This window comes from Poecilia reticulata, linkage group LG15, assembly GCF_000633615.1.
Source record: "Poecilia reticulata strain Guanapo linkage group LG15, Guppy_female_1.0+MT, whole genome shotgun sequence".
Classification (NCBI taxonomy): Eukaryota; Metazoa; Chordata; class Actinopteri; order Cyprinodontiformes; family Poeciliidae; genus Poecilia; species Poecilia reticulata.
In genome coordinates this window covers 14771078-14790163 of record NC_024345.1, presented here as the reverse complement: position 1 = coordinate 14790163, position 19086 = coordinate 14771078, and the positions used below count along the sequence as shown (strand labels likewise).

The 19086-nt window shown below is 38.6% G+C and overlaps 1 protein-coding gene across 43 annotated transcripts in view; it reads left to right on the top strand.

Moving 5' to 3' along the window:
* Positions 1-19086, top strand: part of kcnma1a (potassium large conductance calcium-activated channel, subfamily M, alpha member 1a) — a 159275-nt gene that overhangs the window by 122301 nt on the left and 17888 nt on the right. For 26 of the 43 annotated variants that reach the window (XM_017308922.1, XM_017308933.1, XM_017308931.1 and 23 more), the window contains 4 exons: positions 7380-7473; positions 13243-13369; positions 14656-14880; positions 15403-15595. In XM_017308922.1, coding sequence (XP_017164411.1) covers positions 7380-7473; positions 13243-13369; positions 14656-14880; positions 15403-15595 — 639 coding nt within the window. Of the gene's footprint in view, positions 1-2255; positions 2298-2669; positions 2751-7379; positions 7474-13242; positions 13370-14655; positions 14881-15402; positions 15596-19086 lie in introns of all 43 variants that reach the window. The other 17 variants (XM_017308915.1, XM_017308917.1, XM_017308919.1 and 14 more) reach the window with 4 other exon arrangements.

The following is a 19086-nucleotide window of genomic DNA, read 5'->3' as shown; positions in this document are numbered from 1 at the left end:
GATTTCTTTCCCTTTTTAAATCTGAATGAACAAAGAAAGACTTTAGTGATGGAGAGTACTGGGCTTTGTCAAACAGGGGTGGTTGGATTTCCCCTTCCTACTAAATGGAGAAGAAAAGATAGATTTATTTATAATAACTGCAGCTTTGTTCATCACAAGTTGATTTTAGAGACTTTCATTGAAGTTGATGAATTGGATCAGAGTTTTTTAGTTGGTACAGCCGGTGCTCCAATTCAAGGCAGGTATACCACACACACAGAGCCTTTTATAATGGGGTTATATCAACATAATTTATTACTACTCTCTTATAACTTCAACATTTGTTGTAGGTTAATTCAGTTGTGTGGTTACTCGTCTTTCCGATTTAAACATTGGAACCATACAGTACATGACATAAACCCTGAGAGGTAGTTATGTTGAATTAACAGATTAAAAAAAAAAGTTTTCTGTTACCAGTTTCCTGTATGTTAGGTGTGATAAACGATACTTTGGTAATTTCTGTAGAATTGTTTGTTAAAATATACATTTCAGTAGAGGAAAGTATAGAGAGGGTCTAAAGAGTGGAAACAAATTGCTGACTTTAGACACGAATGGGATTAAAAAAGTTACCAAACAATATTACAACACAGTAAAATATGTGGCCAGTTTATGTTGTTTTATAATCCTGACTTCCTATATAGAGTATTACTTATTTATTTGACTTTACGCTTGTTCACTTGTGTGGACATATGAAGCTATATTAGAAAAATAATTAAAGTTTTTTTGTATATGCAGCATAGATGACTTAGAGCAATTTAAAAAAAAAATTATGAATGAAAGGGATCAAAATCTAACCTAAATAACCATTTTGAGTTCTTTTGTGTAAATGCTTTCCTCTTAATTGTTCACATATTGTTTCTGTTTGTGAGCAGATAGTCACCAAAATAATAATAAAAAAAATATCTCTGAAAATATGTGAAATGGTTCCAACATGGATTGTTTAAAAAAAGAGAAAGGAGCCCATATGTAGCAGACGCATGGACATGGACTGTGGACTTTGGGCTATGAAGATGCTTTAAGGCGTTTCTACAGCCCCCAGGCCCGTGTGGGAGAGCGCATTATGAGTGCATTCACTTTAATCTTTGTGTCTAAGCATGTGTGTGAATCTACATCTCATCCCAAAGGATTTTTATCTGTTTTGACACAGAAATTATGTTTGCATTTTCAGTTTCCCAGCCTTGCTGGTTTGTCACCAAACTTGCCTTGACAGCTCCTGTCCACCAGGCAGGCTTGCCCCCCCACAACCCCTCATCCTATGATGCTGCAGTACGCCCCAGATGCTAGCCAGTTAGTCTGCCGCCTATGTGGTGCAGGCAGATTGCTGGAGACAGATGCCAGGGCCACTGTGGGTCCCTGTTTTGAAGATTTGTGTCATAGGTCAGCCCTGGGCCCTCGCTGTGACCTTTATTTGCTGGGGGATAGTTTAGGAAAAAAAGAGCAAGGATCTTCAGCAGCTCTGCGCTCCGTTCAAGTGCCCACTGCAGTAGCAGTTTGAGGAAGTACCAGTTTTTACTATCTTGCCGGTCAAGGTTAAAAGCGGTAATTCCTGAAGAATTAACAGCACGGACATAAACGGAGAACATGGTCCGTCCTTCTCAAGATTGGAAGTGCAGCATTAAATTCACATTTGGAAAGATCCCAGTTTTTAAAATGTGTGTTTGTGCCAGCCGTCTGGACTGCACGTGTGAAGAAGTCAGCGCTCTGTCAGTTTGGGTGTAGCATGATCTCCATCCAATACAGAATGATTTTTCTTCTTGTGTATTTTTTTTTGTCTTGAATACAAACTAAGTAATCCCTGACACTTTTAAACACACATGTAACAACATTCTATCTTTTACAAAATATATACAGTACGTCTATATATAAAAAAGTTATACCTGCACTATATGCATAATGTTACATTTATCTCTTTAGAAATTTTATTAAATTTACCATTAGACGTCATTTCATCTTTCTACAAGTTTAATACACTTTCCTAAAGGCATGACTCACTATAAATGTGCATTTTTTATGATTACTTTTTCCATTTTTGTTTTGCCATCAACCTTTGACTTTTTAGCACTGCCATTTGAATTTTGTCATTCTGTCTCCTCTTTATTTTTATTTTTTCCTCATCCTCTTAAATCATAACACATCTGATTTCGCTTTGGTTTAATCATTTCCACCACTCTTGTGTTGATGTGTCCCTCTGTGTGACCTGCTACTTGTCTTTGCAGTCTCCTCAGCTAAATATAAGTATAATGGATTTGTCAGATCACGTAAGTGTGTTCTCTGCCCTTCTCCACTCTGCTCTAGCTTTGTGTTTAGACTGTAGCCACCCTCATCACGTCAGATAGTGTTTGCTTTTTGTCCCAAATTCCTTTAGAATGTAATTCTGTTGTCTTTGTGTCGTACAAGGAGCCAAACTGTAGATATAAGCTGAAATTAAAAAGTGTCATGTTAAATATTTCACAAAACCAGTAAACATAACCGTAACTACTTTATCTAATCACATATTAACCATAAATTAATGCATTCTTGGTGTTTATAGATAGTAGAGATAAGTTTTTTTTTGTGTTTTCTGAATGGCATGGAATGTAGTTCCATGAAAAATTATTCTTCTATTCTATTTTGTATTGTGCTGCATGTAGCAGCAGATGGCGCTACAACACCACGGAACAGTGGAAGCCAAAAAGAGGCTGGCGTTCGATTCAAAGCTGATTGCAATCTAGGTAAATCTGAAGTATAAAACTGCTAAGTTAATTACTTGTCACTGTATCAGATAAGAATAAGTTTTATTTTTAAAGACTAATTGTCATGTTTAACATTTTATGTTTTTTTTATTTTTTATACTTATGAGGCACACTGATATTTAAAACATTTTTTGTTTTCCTTTTGAAAACAAATAATGGCTTCCTTTTGAGCAGAACTAAAAGAAATTGCATCAATATCAGTTGTATTTCTAACTGCATTAACACTAAATTGCATGGCTTAAAGAGCAATCCCATTGCTGTGGCGACGCAGTTGAAGAACAAAGCTTGTTCATGCAGCTAACACTTAAAGCAAAGCCAGCTTTGCTCACGTGGAACAGTAAACATTTTTTAACTGATACCCCCCCCCCCCCCACCTCATCATCCAGTTTACGTTGGGACACGGCGATCTGATAAGGTTTGCATGCAGGACAGTACCATCACGCGATTAGCATTTCAAGAAGGGACAGTTGCCGTCTGGGTTGTTCAGGATGCACAGTGGACCTGCCAGGGCGGGTAAGCACCATGTAACGCTGCACGTGTTTGACAAGGGCCAGATGAATCCAGGAGCTATCGGTGGCGCCCTGTAAATCAAGGCGGCAGCTGACGGCTGGGATAAACGTCTGTTTATTGCCCGGGGCCACCCAAGCCTGCTCTCTCGCCCAAACAACCAACCATCTTTTTGTACCAAACAGAAGAAAAGGGCTTTGCAATCAACTCTGCAAGCAGATCTTTTACTCGCATTCCTCGTTTGTCTTCTCGCAGTGTGCTGTGACCTCTGCAGTACATTCAGATGTACAGGTCAAGACTGCAGTTATAGTCAGATTATATGTATGTTTGTGCGTGTGTCTCTCGTCACATTGCCGGATGAACATTAGCTGTATGTATACAAATTATATGTGATCATGTTAAATATGTCACTTTGTCACCAGACTTGGTGATTGTCATTTGCAAAATCGAAAGTAAGCATACTGTTTGGGAATAGAACAAAGATTTTTATTTTATTTTATTTTTTTGTTTGAAATTAATCTTTATACATAACCCAAAAGGAAAGCAATAAATCTTTAATGGCTAAAAGGTTTTGCATTAGTAATATTTATAAATTATTAGTTGCAGTTTCGTATTTCTCGAAATGAAAGCACTGTTTTACACATTATGCTTGAAATGACAACGCCTGATTGGATTTGACTGGATTGAGCTGAGTCGTGTCTCTGCTTTGTGTTAGCAGAGAGAGAAGCACAAATGAGAAACAGAACTGAGAAGCTTCTAATTAATTCATGTTTGCCACTAAATGCAAAGTAAATGTCACTAGGAACATTTCTGTTAGAGTTTCAACACCAATTTCAGGGGGAAAAAGATGTGATCACTGCTTTTATCTCATGACCTCGGTGCTTCTGCTTTTAGTTGAAACTAAAATAAGCAAAAAAAAATTAAAAAAGGAGCAAACTGATCATTACAGCTACCTTACATATTTTTTGAAATTCTTATACTGTATATAAATTGGGACAATTTTTTAATAAGTAAAATCATACTTGTAATAAGTGCGATAAGTAGAGACCAACACAGGCTTTTGCACTCAGTTTTTCCTCCCGTTTAACAGCAACAAATGTAGTGAGACGATCCTTTTAAAGCTGATAATTACATTCACCAGCTCCATTTCTGTCTCCAACATTTCCAATGCATTCCCTCCTAATGCTCTGCACCCCAACTAAGACCTCCTGGTCAATTGTGGAACAGCCAGCATCCCCCTTGTTAATTATCGTAAAGGCTGCTCGCTCCCTAAGGAGCTGGGACCCGGGGCTGACCCTGCGCCATCACGCCTCGAGATCTCAGGTCTTGTAGAGAAGACGGCCAGCCCCCGATCCAGGCCTGTCGTCTGCCGGTGAAATGCTGCTACCAACACACTGATTCCATGCTGCTTAGTCACATTAGGCACTATATGTTGTCCCCATTTACCAGGAAGCATCTTTCCGTATTTCCACCTCTCCCGTTTCTTGTTTGCTACACGACTGTTCACTCGACTGCCGATGCAGCTGTCGTTGCCCGTGCCGTTTTGCACGGATTTGTCTCCCAATCTAATAGTTATCTCACTAGTTGACCTTTGAGCTACTAGAAAACAATTAAAAGAATTAAAACAAATTCACCAAAAAAGATTTACTTTTTAAATTTATTTTGAGAAATGTTGCAGACATGGTGATCTTTGAGGATAAAAAAACCTCAGGGAAAACCTTTTTAGGATGTGATTTAAAGCTTATAAAAATGTACATGCTAAAGTGTTATTTATGTATAATTGAAAACAAAAAAAACATCACATCAAATCTTTATGGACAAAAGGTAGTGCAGAATGTTTTTGCTTAAAATAAAATTAAATCAAAGAGGAGAAACTATGGGGGAAAATGACGCATTATATTTAAGGAGAAATAATTATTTACAAAGTGAAAACAGCTTAAGTTGTTCGATACTCTGAAAGTCCATCTCCACAAACAAAATATCATAAAATGACAAAGTCATATTTCTTATCTTTTACCAGAAGAATTAAGTGCTGCACAAGATCAGGTGTTCAAATAATAATACGATTCTACATGCTCGGAACAGTTGCGTCCTGCAGCGTTCACATCGATTTGCACTAATATCATGCTGTGTTATTGATTTCTAACCAAAGGACTGATGGGGGTTTGAAGTGACGGTGAACTTGGCTTGGCGAGCGCAGATTGGAGAGGAGTATGTGGATGCCTGCCTGAAAGCTCTTGAAAACTACAAGGCGACAGTAGTGAAGATCAGACTGCTGTTAGCGTGACTGAAATCTTCAGACGGCTGGTCTTGGCTGCACTCTGGCTCTGAGACCCAAAAGAGTTTTTTATTTATTTAGTTTTTTCTTTTTCTTTTTTAAAAGACTTTAATTTTTCAACAAAGCTAAACATAGCTGACAAGAAACTAGGAGAAAAGTGCCTGTAGAACAGCGTCCTGCGAATGCATTGAAGCTTTACACACATATCGAACTTCAACAGAAATCATTCATCTCATTAAAACGTATAACACCAGTCATGACTTTCTTATACTCAATGATAATGTGCATTTACAAGCTGCTTTCAGAATTTATAGCCCACTAATCCATAGCTTGTTAATGTTCCTTCACCTTATTATGTGAGCTGAACGCTAAATCCTCTTTTATCTTGGAGATAAACATGTGGAGGAGCAGTGGTGCTCTGCAGAAGGACCTGCAATTATGTTTCAAAAATCAAATTTAAGAATTTAAGATTCATTTCCACAACACGTTTATTTCATTGTTGATGCTTTTGTCTGTGCCCCACTGACAGTGATAGTACGAGTCTTATAATGGTAAATATTATTGAAGGTAAAAGTGCCTTGAAGAAGTTTTTTGCCTTCTTTCAAAATACAAAGTTGAATGCACTTTGTTAGATTTTTTTGTACTAGACTAACACAATGCAGTGTATAGTTGCAAAACGATAGAAAAAAAAAAGTAACACGTTTTCAAATATTTTTCAAAAATAAAAATCTGAAAACCATGGAGTGCAAATGTATTCAGTTGCTTTTGCTATGAGGGCAACAAATGAAATCCGGCGCGGCCCACTGCCTTCAAAAAATCACCTGGTTAGTAAATAGAATCCATCTGGGTGTAATTAGATCTCAGTATAAATCCAGCTGTTCTGTGAACGCCTCAGGGGTTTTATTAATGCACATCATTGAACAAATTGTTTTATAAAAACCAAGGAACGTAACAGGGAGAAAATTGTGGAGAAGTTTAAAGCGAGATTAGGTTATACAAGATATCTCAAGCTTTTAGCATCTCACAGAGCTCTGTCAATTCCCTCATTTGTAAATGGAAAGATGGTGGTAGAAATGCAAACTTGCCAGGAGGATGTGTAGGAGTTCACTGAAGTTGCAAGAAAATAATTTATCAGAGAAGTAGCCATGAGCCCAATTTTAACTCTGGAGGAGTTGCAGAGATCCAAAGCTCAGGCATAAATATAAAATTATGCAACACTGTACATTAAGTTGAACACGTCATCCCCAAAGTAAAGCATGGAGCTGGCAGCATCATGATGTGGTGATATCTCCCCTTAGATGGGATGAAAATGTGTGTAAAAGCTTTTTGTATATTATTCCACTTCACAGTTGGTACATTTCTGCTGGTCTTTTATATTCAGCCCAATAAAATACACTGAATATTGTGGTTGTAAAGCGACATGTTTGGCCAGAAACCATAAATAAAGTGCTTGAGGTCCACTTAGATGTTTATCTTTCTCTGTACATTAATGTACCTCAAAAGAAACGTAAATATAGGCATATTTAGGATGTTTGCCTTCAATGTCAATTTTAGTTTACTATACATATTTTCTCTCCTGGGTTTTATCAGATTTATCATTATCTGTTACTAATGCTTCTTCTATATATCTTCAATTTGACACAGAGTCATTAAGTTTCCTTTTCTTCTGTTTAGATTTTATTAATGCAATATTTAATTTTATTTGAGTGTTTAATTTTGTTTGCAATTACTGATTGCTAGCTGGCTACTTTTTTATGTGCGGTCCATCACTCACTTTCCCAGCCACCTTTCCCCGATCTAACACTCTGCCCGTGTATTTGCAGTTGAGGATGAGCATCCGTCTACTCTCTCACCCAAAAAAAAGCAGCGCAATGGGGGGATGCGAAACTCGCCCAACTGCTCGCCCAAAATGATGAGGTAAGAGACAATGATCTTATTCCCCTTGCAGCCTTCAAACAGAAAAGGGGAGGGAGGAAGGATGGATGGATGGATGGATGGATGGATGGATGGATGGATGGATGGATAGAAGTGAAGAAGGGTGGGTAAAATTTGTGTCTGACAGAGATGCTGCTGATGGTGGGAGTTTCAATGGATGGGAGGGGGCAAATTAGGAGTGGCAGAAGAGCGAGGTAAGAAACTCGGCAAAAGGAAAAAAAAAAGAGAGGAGAAGTGCCCTGTTAAGCTCTGACTGTTAAGGGTGGCATGCTGTCAGCTGTTAATGACAGAGCTGAAATAATATTTCTGTCATGAAAAGCAGCTGTGAGGAGCCGTTTGAAAACTCCTCTGGCTTTAAAGTCCCAGCTGTCACCTCCTCCAGTCTGGTCCGCATGTACTACTTAAACAATGCTGGCACTAATGACACCGGCAACCAATCAGAGAGACCTGCATGGTTACTTTGCCCTCAGGCTACTGCTCTATTGTGGGAACCCCTGTGAGTACTGTTTCTGGTACTTAAGGCCATATGCAAGATGTATCCTCGCAATCAAATATGAATTTGGATATTACCTTCCTTTTATCCTGTCCCGTGGAATTAAACTGCTGTTAATTGATTTTGAAAGATAAAAGGGGCAGTGTTTTTTAATCTTTTTTTTTTTTTCTTTTTGTGCACCTCTAACTGAGAGGCTGTGTCAGATGCACAGCAGCAAGCCCCAGCTTACACCAGTACATTTGTTTTAGACTTTAACCATAAAATAATGTGTACCGATTTACTTACTTGTTATCTGGGCAGCTTTCAATCAATATTTTTGACTAACAAAGATTCAGATTTAAAAAATCTAATCAAAATCCAACCAATTTTTAAATGGTTTACTATCAACAAAATTAAATAACACTTTTAACTTGCTTACTCAAAATATTGTGTTCAATTATATAATTTGATTTGAAAGAACAAATAAAATAAAAAAAATTAAAACACCAGACAAATGCTGTGCATGTATAATTTTTCATCCAGAATCACCTTACTTAAGATATTTAAAACCTACAAACTGATCAATACCAAATACTCTTTATTTACAAGAATATAGTTTCAGTTATTTATATATATGCAGTTATTTCAACATTTCTCAAACATAAGTTTGATGAATGTTGGGTCCTCCTTAGCATTAGGTAATATTCATGACTAACAAGTTCCGTAACAAAAACGTGAGAATTATGTATGAAATGCCTAAATAGTTACAGAAATGGTATTCTTAAACTATTCCATCAAGGTGGCATGTAAACAGCTAAAACGTGCTATGCAATGGCAGCAGACGCCTTTGGTTTAAAATGTGCAGCTTGCCACCATGTTTTGACTTTGGCATTAAAGTTTCTTTAGAGTTAAAGCTGGACGAACCTTTTAAATCTGCTCTAACAATGTGGCATGGAACATTTTTACCTGAAAAACAGCTAAGACATTGTGTTAATTAGAAATGACTTCGTCAGACTTAAAAGAAGCTCAGATTGCTAGCTGTCAAATCTGCTAGCATGTTAGCAAGCTTGAGCTTAGCGCTGTCGCTAAACATTGGCATAAAATGAAATCCTTGCTTCAAACTTTCTCAAGCATATTCTTAATAATGGTTCTTAAACACTCTACAATTGTAATATAGCTACAACACAGAATCAGTTTGCTACACTTTTTTCTCTATAGCAATTTAAATTTCATATTTATTTTTTTAAAAATATTACCTGACTGTTGTTCTTTTCATGTATGCTGCTACACTAGTTGTGTTTTTTAATTGTTAGAGCAAAAATAATAAATTAACTCATAAAACGTTTACACGAAAGCGAAAAGACGTATATATCTTTTGTTGTTATTGTATCTACAGATGCCTTATTGTTCTGTATTGTCTTCATATTCTGCCATAGTTCTTTGTATGTTAGTTTTTTCCTAGGATCCCTTAGGCAGCGATCTTCCTTCTGCTCTTGTGTGCCTGTGTGATTTTGTCCGGCATACTTGCCTGCCTGCCTGCCTGCTTGCCTCCCCCTCAGTTCTCCACAAAACAAGGACTTAATAAGCCTTTACACTTGCCAAACCATTAGCTCGACATAGAGTCATACCCCTCAGTCTAGTTTGCAACGGAGTACCATTTTAGGATGCCCTTGCTTAGAGGGTGAAAAAAAAAGAAGAAAAAAACCCCTACAAAAACAAGACACTGGCACATTTCCAGCTAACTGCTTGTTTAAAAGGCTGTTTAGTTTGCCTAACTTAAAGCACAAAACCTTTTCTTCTCATCCCGCTCTGCTTAAGAGATGGTCCCTGTTTGCCATGTAATATATGCATCTCTGCTTTGATCTCACAGTGATAATAATCCTTGCGAGTTATTTACTCAGTTTCCAAAACACTTCAAAGTGGTGTCAAAGTTTTCTCTGCTTTAGGGGGGCTTCTGTATACTGCTGGCTCTTGGGTACTGGCATGACAGGTCCTCTGTTATATGTGTAGATTTTCTTTTCTCTTAAAACTTTGCCCGTAGCAGAACATCACATTATCCATTGTAATCCCATGCCCCTGTTAACATACCATACATATATATATATATATATATATATATATATATATATATATATATAACAGATTAACTTTATGAGATGAATTTTAATGCACAATGAAGAGGGATCGCTTGAGGTAGCCCCAGGGAAACTTTATTCACCAATCAAGGCAAGGGAAAACACAATAGCGAGCTAGCAGAAGAGCCAGCATACGTATCAAGTATTTTATTTATTTATTTTTTTATAGGACTTGCTGCCTGAAGGTCTTTGTAAATAAATAATGATCAACAGATTGGCTGTGGGCTTTTGAAAAGTATGCCTTTGTCAGTTTGCATGATGGGGAAATTTTCAAAGCAAGAGGCTGCCTTCATAGTCTGGCAGGGAGGGATTGGGGGAGCACGCCCATCCCCAGCCTGTGACTGCAGACTGATGCACTGGAATAACTCAACTCTGTTTGAAATGTATACAGCGGGAAAGAGCTGGAAATAAAGGGAGAACGGGGCATGAGGTACTGGAGGGAGAAAGGGTGTAAGGGAATTACTGCTTGTGCTCCTTAAAAGTGTTTTTGAAAAATTTTAAAGGATCCTATGCTGCTTGGAAACGCTGACATGGAAGTTGATTTGAGTATTTTGAGCACCCATCCATCCATTCTTACTAGTTTTGTATTATTGCTCAATAAAATATTCTGTAAATTCATAATAAAATAAAAAAAAATGTAAAAAAACCTTGTGTATTAACACTTTAAAATGTTTAAAAACAATAAGGAATTGTGGTAATTTGAGTCTGGAAAAGTATGGAATTTGGTCATGAAAATTTCAACCCTGAATAAGACAAAATAGAAAAAGTATTTGGTTTGTAATCTGATATCGGAATTAAGTTTGGTTTTGTTACTAAACAAATATGTCCTTGGCGGAAAAAAAAAGTTAACAATCACAAATTTGCATTAAGGGTTGTGTTTATTTCTTAAAATAGTATTGTTCAGCAGCATCATCCTATAGAATGAGATTATAATGAACTACACTACTCATGGCTTTAACACCTCTAAGCATTTGAGACGGGGCATGACTGACAACACGCCTCCACTATCAGAGGATGTCACAGGATCCTCGGCAGCTGATATCCCTTGGGCGTGGCCCTGTAGCACAGACGTAGTGTCTGCTCTCCCGGAGCCTTGTGGTAGGTTCAGCCCGAGGCGCGGAGGAGGAAGGGGGAAGGAGGAGGCGGAGGAGGTGCACGGAGCCTGTGACAGGCTGCCAGTCACACCGCTGACAGCTCTGTGAAAGATAGCTGTCTTGGCAGAGCGAGGTGGAGCGGCAGCCCGCCTGCATGCGCTAGTCAGCCCGCGTGAGGAGGCGAGCTGAGCCGAGCAGATTGAAGTGACGGAAGGAGAGAAGGGGTGGAGGGGCGCTCGGCGGAGTTGATTGGCGCAACACGCAGCTCTGGATGAAAGATTCAGGCTGAGTGTAAAAACACTAAATGCTGTCAGTGTTATTATCACCTGCTCTAACTGATGGAGGGGTAGAGGGGGAACGAGGGCTGGAAAGAGAGGGTGGCTAATTGACAGCTTTTTTTATTTAACTCCTGCTTTCTCTCCAATCGGTTGGAGGGAAAGAGGAGACGACATCAAAGCCTTGTCATTGAATGGCAGTGTTGATAGAGGAAACAGAAAGTGATAGTGAGAGAGAGATGTATGTCAAACTCTTGGGACGTTTTCTCCCATAATATTCACGTCTGTCTCTCAGCGGTTCTGTGTTTTAGGAGTTTGCTCTTGCCGCTTCCTTATTTGGGTTACACAGTAAATACAATAACTTCTGCATCTCGGCTGTGAAAAAGTGAGAACGTGTCTGGTATAATAAACGAGAGGACAGTAGACTGGTTGCAACTGTTGCCCCTTCATGGTCAGTGTTACACTGGATGAAGCTCAGGAACCCACTGGTGTGGATTAAGCTTGTTTGTTTGTGACATGATGCTAAAACATTTATGGTCATCATTTCAGAGAGCAAAATGTGATTAGACAAATTCTTAAAATATTTAAAATCAGAGCCTGTCTGAGCATTTGCTACCTACATGGCAGCAGGAACTGAAAAAGAGGGTAAAAGCCAGTAATTGCTCCTGCATTGTCATGCCATTAAGACTGTAAAGCTCAAGCTTTTTTTTTTTCCTTTCCAGCATGAGCAAAGAAGGCCTCTGATCTCTTGACAGCAAGAAGAAAAGATGGGTTAATGATACTTTGTCATTGAGGCCCTTATGATTTAGAATTAAAAATGCACAAATTTGTGATTTTGTAGCAGATACCAGTTCCAATTTCTCTAAAATAACAGCTAAATACTGTTTTCTTTGTCCACGTATTTAAAATATACCAGTCTTTAACAATAACATTTGTATACTAAAATAGTACAATGCTTTTTCCAAAACATACCAAACGTTCAGGGCTTTTCCTCTTTGCATCGCTGCAAATACAAAAAAGTGAAATTAAATGAATGAAAGACAATTACATCATATCTTATTTATTCGTTTGTAAGAGGCATTAATTGCAACTTATTTAATTTTTCTTTTATTTCACTTATTCTTATGTGAATTTTATGCTGTTTTAATTGTCTGTACATTTTAGTTATTTGTTTAGTACACAGTAGACTACAATGGTGTAACCCTCAGGGGGTTCCCCAATTTTAATTCAAGAGATTTCTTACTAAAATAATGGTGAAATAGTAAAAAAAGAAAAAAAAAATGCTGTGAAATTCCCAAAAGACAAAAAATTCTAAATCCAGCATCAGGTAATAAATGAATAAATTAATAACACCTTTCTGTGAAACAGTTTACTTACAGATAGCTGCTGACATCTAACCCTCTGTTGTATCCTGGAAGATCAACTCCAATGCCTCCATAGAAAATATAGTTTCCTTCCTAAGAGCTCTTTGGTTTATTTTTGAACATCTTACAGATCAAAATATTGGAGTCTTCTCACAGTAACAACTTCCACACTAAATGTAAATGTTGTCAGCGTGACCTGATGGCACTTAATTAGGGCACATGCAACACAATCTCCATAAAAAACAAGTTTTTTAGAGTCCATCTGGTTTCAACAAATTGGCCAATTCTTGTCACCGGCAGTGTTTCTTTTTTTTAAATTTTTTTTTATTTTACTGTTCAAGTGCATAAGTATAGAGAATTATTGGAAATTAGTTTTCTTTGCATTAAACAAAAGCATTATCTGTTTTCCAGTCGACATGATCCCCTCCTAATTCCTGGAAATGAACAAATTGAGAACATGGACATGAACGTCAAGAGGTACGACTCGACGGGAATGTTTCACTGGTGCCCTTCCAAAGAAATCGAGAAAGTCATCCTGGTAAGTGTGCTCTGCTCACAGCTCTGCAGCTGCAATTCTGTAGTGTGTAGATATATAAACAATTTTTGCTTGGGAGCAAACATTTCCGATCAATACTGCAGTAACAAAAAAAAAAATATTCTAACTTGTACTGAAATTTTTTTCACTGCCTCTCTGTTGTTTCAAGGTGAGTTTGTTTAATTTAATTTCCTGTGTACAAGTCCACTCAATCTTTTTCACACATACACACAGATGTTCACTGATACTTCATTGATATTTAATTGAGTAATGCTAAACTTGTTTTGTTTTTCTTTCGTGTGACTTACACTTGAGTGAACCTGCTGGTTTTAAAGATTTACTTTGGTGTCGGATCAAAGTTTGCATGAGTTGAAGTTGGTTCCTAAAAACTGTTATGAATGTAATGATTTTTTGTTCTTTATAAGTTAAATCTATTATATTTATTCCACACCGTTCAGGCATAACATTTGAACACCACAGCCACATTGAGCCCCTTATTCATATATTCTGAAACGTTTCGCTCTAACTTCAGTAATTTGAGCTGCTGGAGCTGGAGCTCATGCAAAATCAACCCTTTTGCCATTTCACTGCTGTTTCTACCTTGGGATGACAGTACAGACTGGGAACAACTCATAAAAGAGATTCTCTGATTTAGCCATTAACAAGGTTGCTGAAAACTTTACTCTTGCCAATATTTCATAATTCTAACACGTCAGATTATAATATTCAGCTGTGTGATGTCTCCCACCTGCCACCGTAGTGATGAGGTAATCATTGTTTTTCGCCTGTCATTGGTCATAATATCATCCCTGATTGGTGTTAAACATATTCTGTGTTGTCTGCAAAGTTGAACTTTAGAAGCAAATTTAAGTTAAAATATGATTTTAAAACACACATGGAGTTTATGTGACAGGTGACAGACGTTAAAACAGGCTTTTATTATTTTTATTTAAGAATAAGGTATTATCTTTACAAGGTGTGAGCTTGATGTTGCATTTTTCAGCCTGATTGAATTATATCCTACAAAACAAACGCAAGTTCTTTTATTCTAAGACTACTCCCTTCTGACTGGAACAGTTCCTAGCTAAACATCGTCTTGTGTTGATGCTAAACTTTGGTGATGAAGCCAAATTTCAAGATTTGGATTCGGACCTTATTTTACAAGTGAAAGTAACATCCATGCACAACTGCATTGTCTCATTCTTTCTTCTCTGGAACACCTTTTTCCCCCCTGTTCCTTTCTGTGCTCCTCTCCCCTTATCTACCCATGCCCTTCTGTTTCCCTGCAGACTCGAAGCGAAGCCTCCATGACTGTGCTGAGCGGCCATGTAGTGGTCTGTATATTTGGGGATGTCTCGTCCGCTTTGGTGGGGCTGCGAAACCTGGTGATGCCTTTAAGAGCCAGCAATTTTCACTACCATGAACTAAAGCCTATAGTTTTTGTGGGCTCGCTGGATTACCTTCGGAGAGAGTGGGAGACTTTACACAACTTCCCCAAGGTCTCCATCTTACCTGTAAGTGCTCAGTTTGAATATTTCCAGTTAGACACATATTGAAATCTTGAAGGGGCCGCTGTCATTTTGATTCCATCACACACGTCGCTCAATTGAAAGATCACTCCATGAGAGCTCAGTAAACCTCCTTCATCTTGAGGAGAGACACATCCTGCATATCCAAAGTGGAGTTTATGAATGCTGTAGCTGCAGTGCCCATCACAGATGGCATGGCTTGGTGCCTTGGAGCTTGTTAGGCCTGGCTTGACTGATGATCAGAGCAGAATCCCAAACACAGCCCTCAGCGCAGGCTAGCCTTTATATTAGTCCATGTCTATGAATCTCTAATGCCTGGTTAGATCAGTGGAATGTCATTGCCTCAAAACAAAAAATACTTGTTAACTAATTTCCCAAAGCTCCACTCTGCTCACTTCTTAAATTTGTTTTTCTCTCCCCCATGTCTTTCTGTTCCGTTTTTTTTTTCTCCCTTGCTCTCTCTCTTGCTGTCTCGCTCTTTTTCTCTGTGTTCTCCTCACCCTGAAGGGTACACCATTAAGTCGGGCAGATTTAAGGGCTGTCAACATCAACCTCTGTGACATGTGCGTAATACTGTCAGCCAATCAGAACAATATCGAAGATGCCTCTCTGCAGGATAAGGAATGCATCTTGGCATCACTCAACATCAAGTCTATGCAGTTTGATGACAGCATTGGGGTCTTACAGGCTAATTCCCAAGGTAAGGAGCGTCCTATTAGACTCCATGTACACTGCTGCCCAAAGGGGACAGGTTGTGGCAAGGAGGGAAGACGGTAGTCAAGAATGGAAAAAGGAGAGGAAAAGACGGGGAGGGGATGAAGCAGCCTCACTGGAAGGAATAGAGAGTGCTAAATGTTCTTAATCAAAATTCTCTGCAAGTCTACTGTATTATCCATAGGCTGACATGAGTGCCGCTCGTGGGGACGCGCACACTGAAAATCTTGTGTTGATTGCTATGTCAATTCTTTAAAGTTTATGTTGTGCAATTTTCTGACAATTTGAGTGTTTTCTCTGGTAATTAAATGCTCCTAAACCTCTCTGATAATACTTTTTAATGATGTAATCAACATGACTGTGCCGTTTGATGTCGTTCCCCCCTGATACGGAGTCTGGCAGATCGTCTGGAACAGATTGTTGATGTTTGCAGACAAACATATGAACCTGGCATCCCATCAGGCCTCATCATCATTAAGCAGCTAGTACAAATCACCAGGCAGGCCAAATCAGCTGCTCCTCATTAGTCACGACAAAACAGCGACACATGCGGGCACACGCTTTCCGCATTTGTGTGGGTGTGTTTGCACCAGTTTAGACACACGCGGATTCATGCCAAGGCAATCTGTGCAGACACACTCACCCACAGGTAAACCTCGGTTTATGTTTACCTTGAAAGCCGTACCTTGATCTCAGTGCAGCGAGCATCACCACAGCAGAGATGCTGACTCAAGTCTCATAGAATATTTTTTATTACTCTTTCTTTGGATTGAACGCCGTGGAAACATTTTCATATTTTATCACATGACAATGACAAACTTCACTATATTTGCTTAGAATTTTTTGCAATTAGACTAACACTGTCTTTACTCTATTGTCCCTACATAAAATCTAAATAAAATCTGCTTTTAGAAATCCCATAATTAGTAACTATGCTTTCTTGAAGAACATAGGAGAAGACACAGAATAATCAAGACGAAGGAACACTGCAGACGTATCATGGAGTTGTAATCCATAGTTAGTAAAAAGAAAAAAGAAATATATTTGCATACCTGCAAATCTTGCAAAACATGGACATCTACATGAAACTCACAGGCCTGGAAAGAGGAGCATTATTCATGGCACATTATTCAGGAGGATCTGCAGAGATCCACAGGGAGAATCTGTTGACTGAACAACCATTAGTTACACACTCCAATAATCTAGTCTCTATAAAGGAGTGGCAAGAGTTGATGTGGAGTCCAATTAGAAGTTCCCAACAAGCTACGAAGAAGATATTCCAAACATGTAAAAGAATGTGCTTTGGTTGGATGAAACCAAAATTGAACCTTTCAGAGTTCACACAAATCGTTGTATGTGGGAGAAAAGAAGCACTGCAGAACACCCTGAACATATGATGACAATCATGAAACACATTGTTGACGGCATCATCCTGTTGCGATGTTTTAATTATTTTAGTCAGAGAAGATGGTGGAATTAAATTGAGAGCATCCCAAGATAAAAACCTGTCAAGTGCTGCAGAATACCAAAAGCTGGCAAACTGGAATTTATTACTCGCAACAATGCAATGTTATAAGCCTTAATGAAGAAGGGTTATTTCAGTTATAAGAGACTTGAAAACAATTTGTCTGTTTACTGATTTAATTATTTAAAAGACAACGCCTGGAGGGGTACCATCACATTTTCTAAGAAGGCCCTTACAAAACATGTAATCAACAATAATACAAATCTTAATTGTAAAAATGATTTGTGTACTTCTCTGCACTGCAGTGATTATTATACAAACCAGAATTGTCTTTATGTTTTTGTAAGGAACATTTCCACATGTTTAACTTTTATGCCAGTGGTGCTATTTTTCCCAGCCGTGAGTGAGTGATTAGCTTTCAGTGGCAGTGCCACCAAGGAACAATAAGCAGAAGGCGAAACCTCGGAGCTCGTTGCTCTGGGGAGCTCTACTCACTGAGAGCCACCTCCGTGCAAAAGCTCATTGGTCTCGGTCTCTCCCTCCCCAGATCGATGCATGGAGTCGAGTGTTATCAATAATTGTGTCTTACACGAATTACCCATTTAAGAGAACACACATTCACAGTGACATGCAGTCATGCATACGCAAAGTACAGAAAATGCACCAACATACCCAAATGCCGCTATTGTTCAGGGATTCCTTCCTTCTGGCGTCGCTCCCGTTCAGACGCTATCTGTGGAATTTGGAAGGTGCAAATGAATAAGTAAACACGTGCTTTCCTAGGGGAGAGCTTCTCACGGCTGCTTGTAGAATGTAGTCAACCACAGAGCATAGCTGTGCCCGCGGGGCTACAAGGATACGGGGGTATGTAACCCAGATCTCGCTTGTCTATTGTACATTGTAGCTCAAAAGGCACTATTTTACAGCCTCTCACTGTGAACAACAATGTAATGGAGAGGATTTTGTGTAATGAAACTGCTTTTAAAACTTTCTGGTGGTGTATTTTGCTGGATTAATTTAATAAAAGAACATAAAATACATAAAATCCTAGAAAAACAAACATAATTCAATTGAAATCCAGAAACAGAGCCAGACCTTTGCCTTGATTTATATACTGGGGATGCAATATTTTTTAGGTTAATATGCTAATGCTTCATGTTGAGATTAAATTCTCTCAGGTAATTTAGCCGAACTGTAGGTTGATCAGACAAGATAACATATTTAACTCTCAATAAAGACATCCAGCTCTCTGGAGCCTTTCAGCTCATACTGAGTTGCAGCTTTAGGCTGTAACCCTAACATGTTTTTGAAAGAAGCACAGCAGTAGGCCTCGTGTTTCCCACCAGCATCGCTTTCTGGCGCATGAGCTGCAACTGAACAGAGGCTGTTTTCCTACATCTTTGCACTGTCTTCATGTTTGCTGTGGAAAACTGTTAGAGCAGCATTTAAGAGGCAAAATGCAAAAAAGAAATCCCCCAAAACTCTGTATCACACTCCTCGGCTTTATGGACTTCGACAGTGTGATGTTGGAGCTGATGCTCTCTGGCTGACTCGCATTGTCAGACCTTGTTTAATAATTGGTTTAACAAAAGTTGGGATCAACCAGGCTTCGGTTCAGTGTGTGCTTTCTACTCCGTCCTAAACTGCTCGGTGTCTTTTCGTTGCAAAGGCCTGAAAGCTCTCTTTTGTAATGTGAGCAGCGTATTGAGACTTTTGACAAGAAAAGAACACACACACACACACACACACACACACACACACACATATTCACGCACACTGAATTTGCAATGCTTTTAAAACTTTGTGACCTGAATATATTCCTTGCCTTATGTTTCCATGGCCTTGGCACTATAAGCTGACATTTTGCTGTAGTCAGCACTAAATGATGGATGTCAAAACACAGGTGATGCATTATGCATATAGCATTACAGATTTAGGGTGTTTACTTGTCACTTTGAGAAAATGCAAAAATGTGAAGTCATGTGAATTCGTACTGCTGTCACTTGCACTTG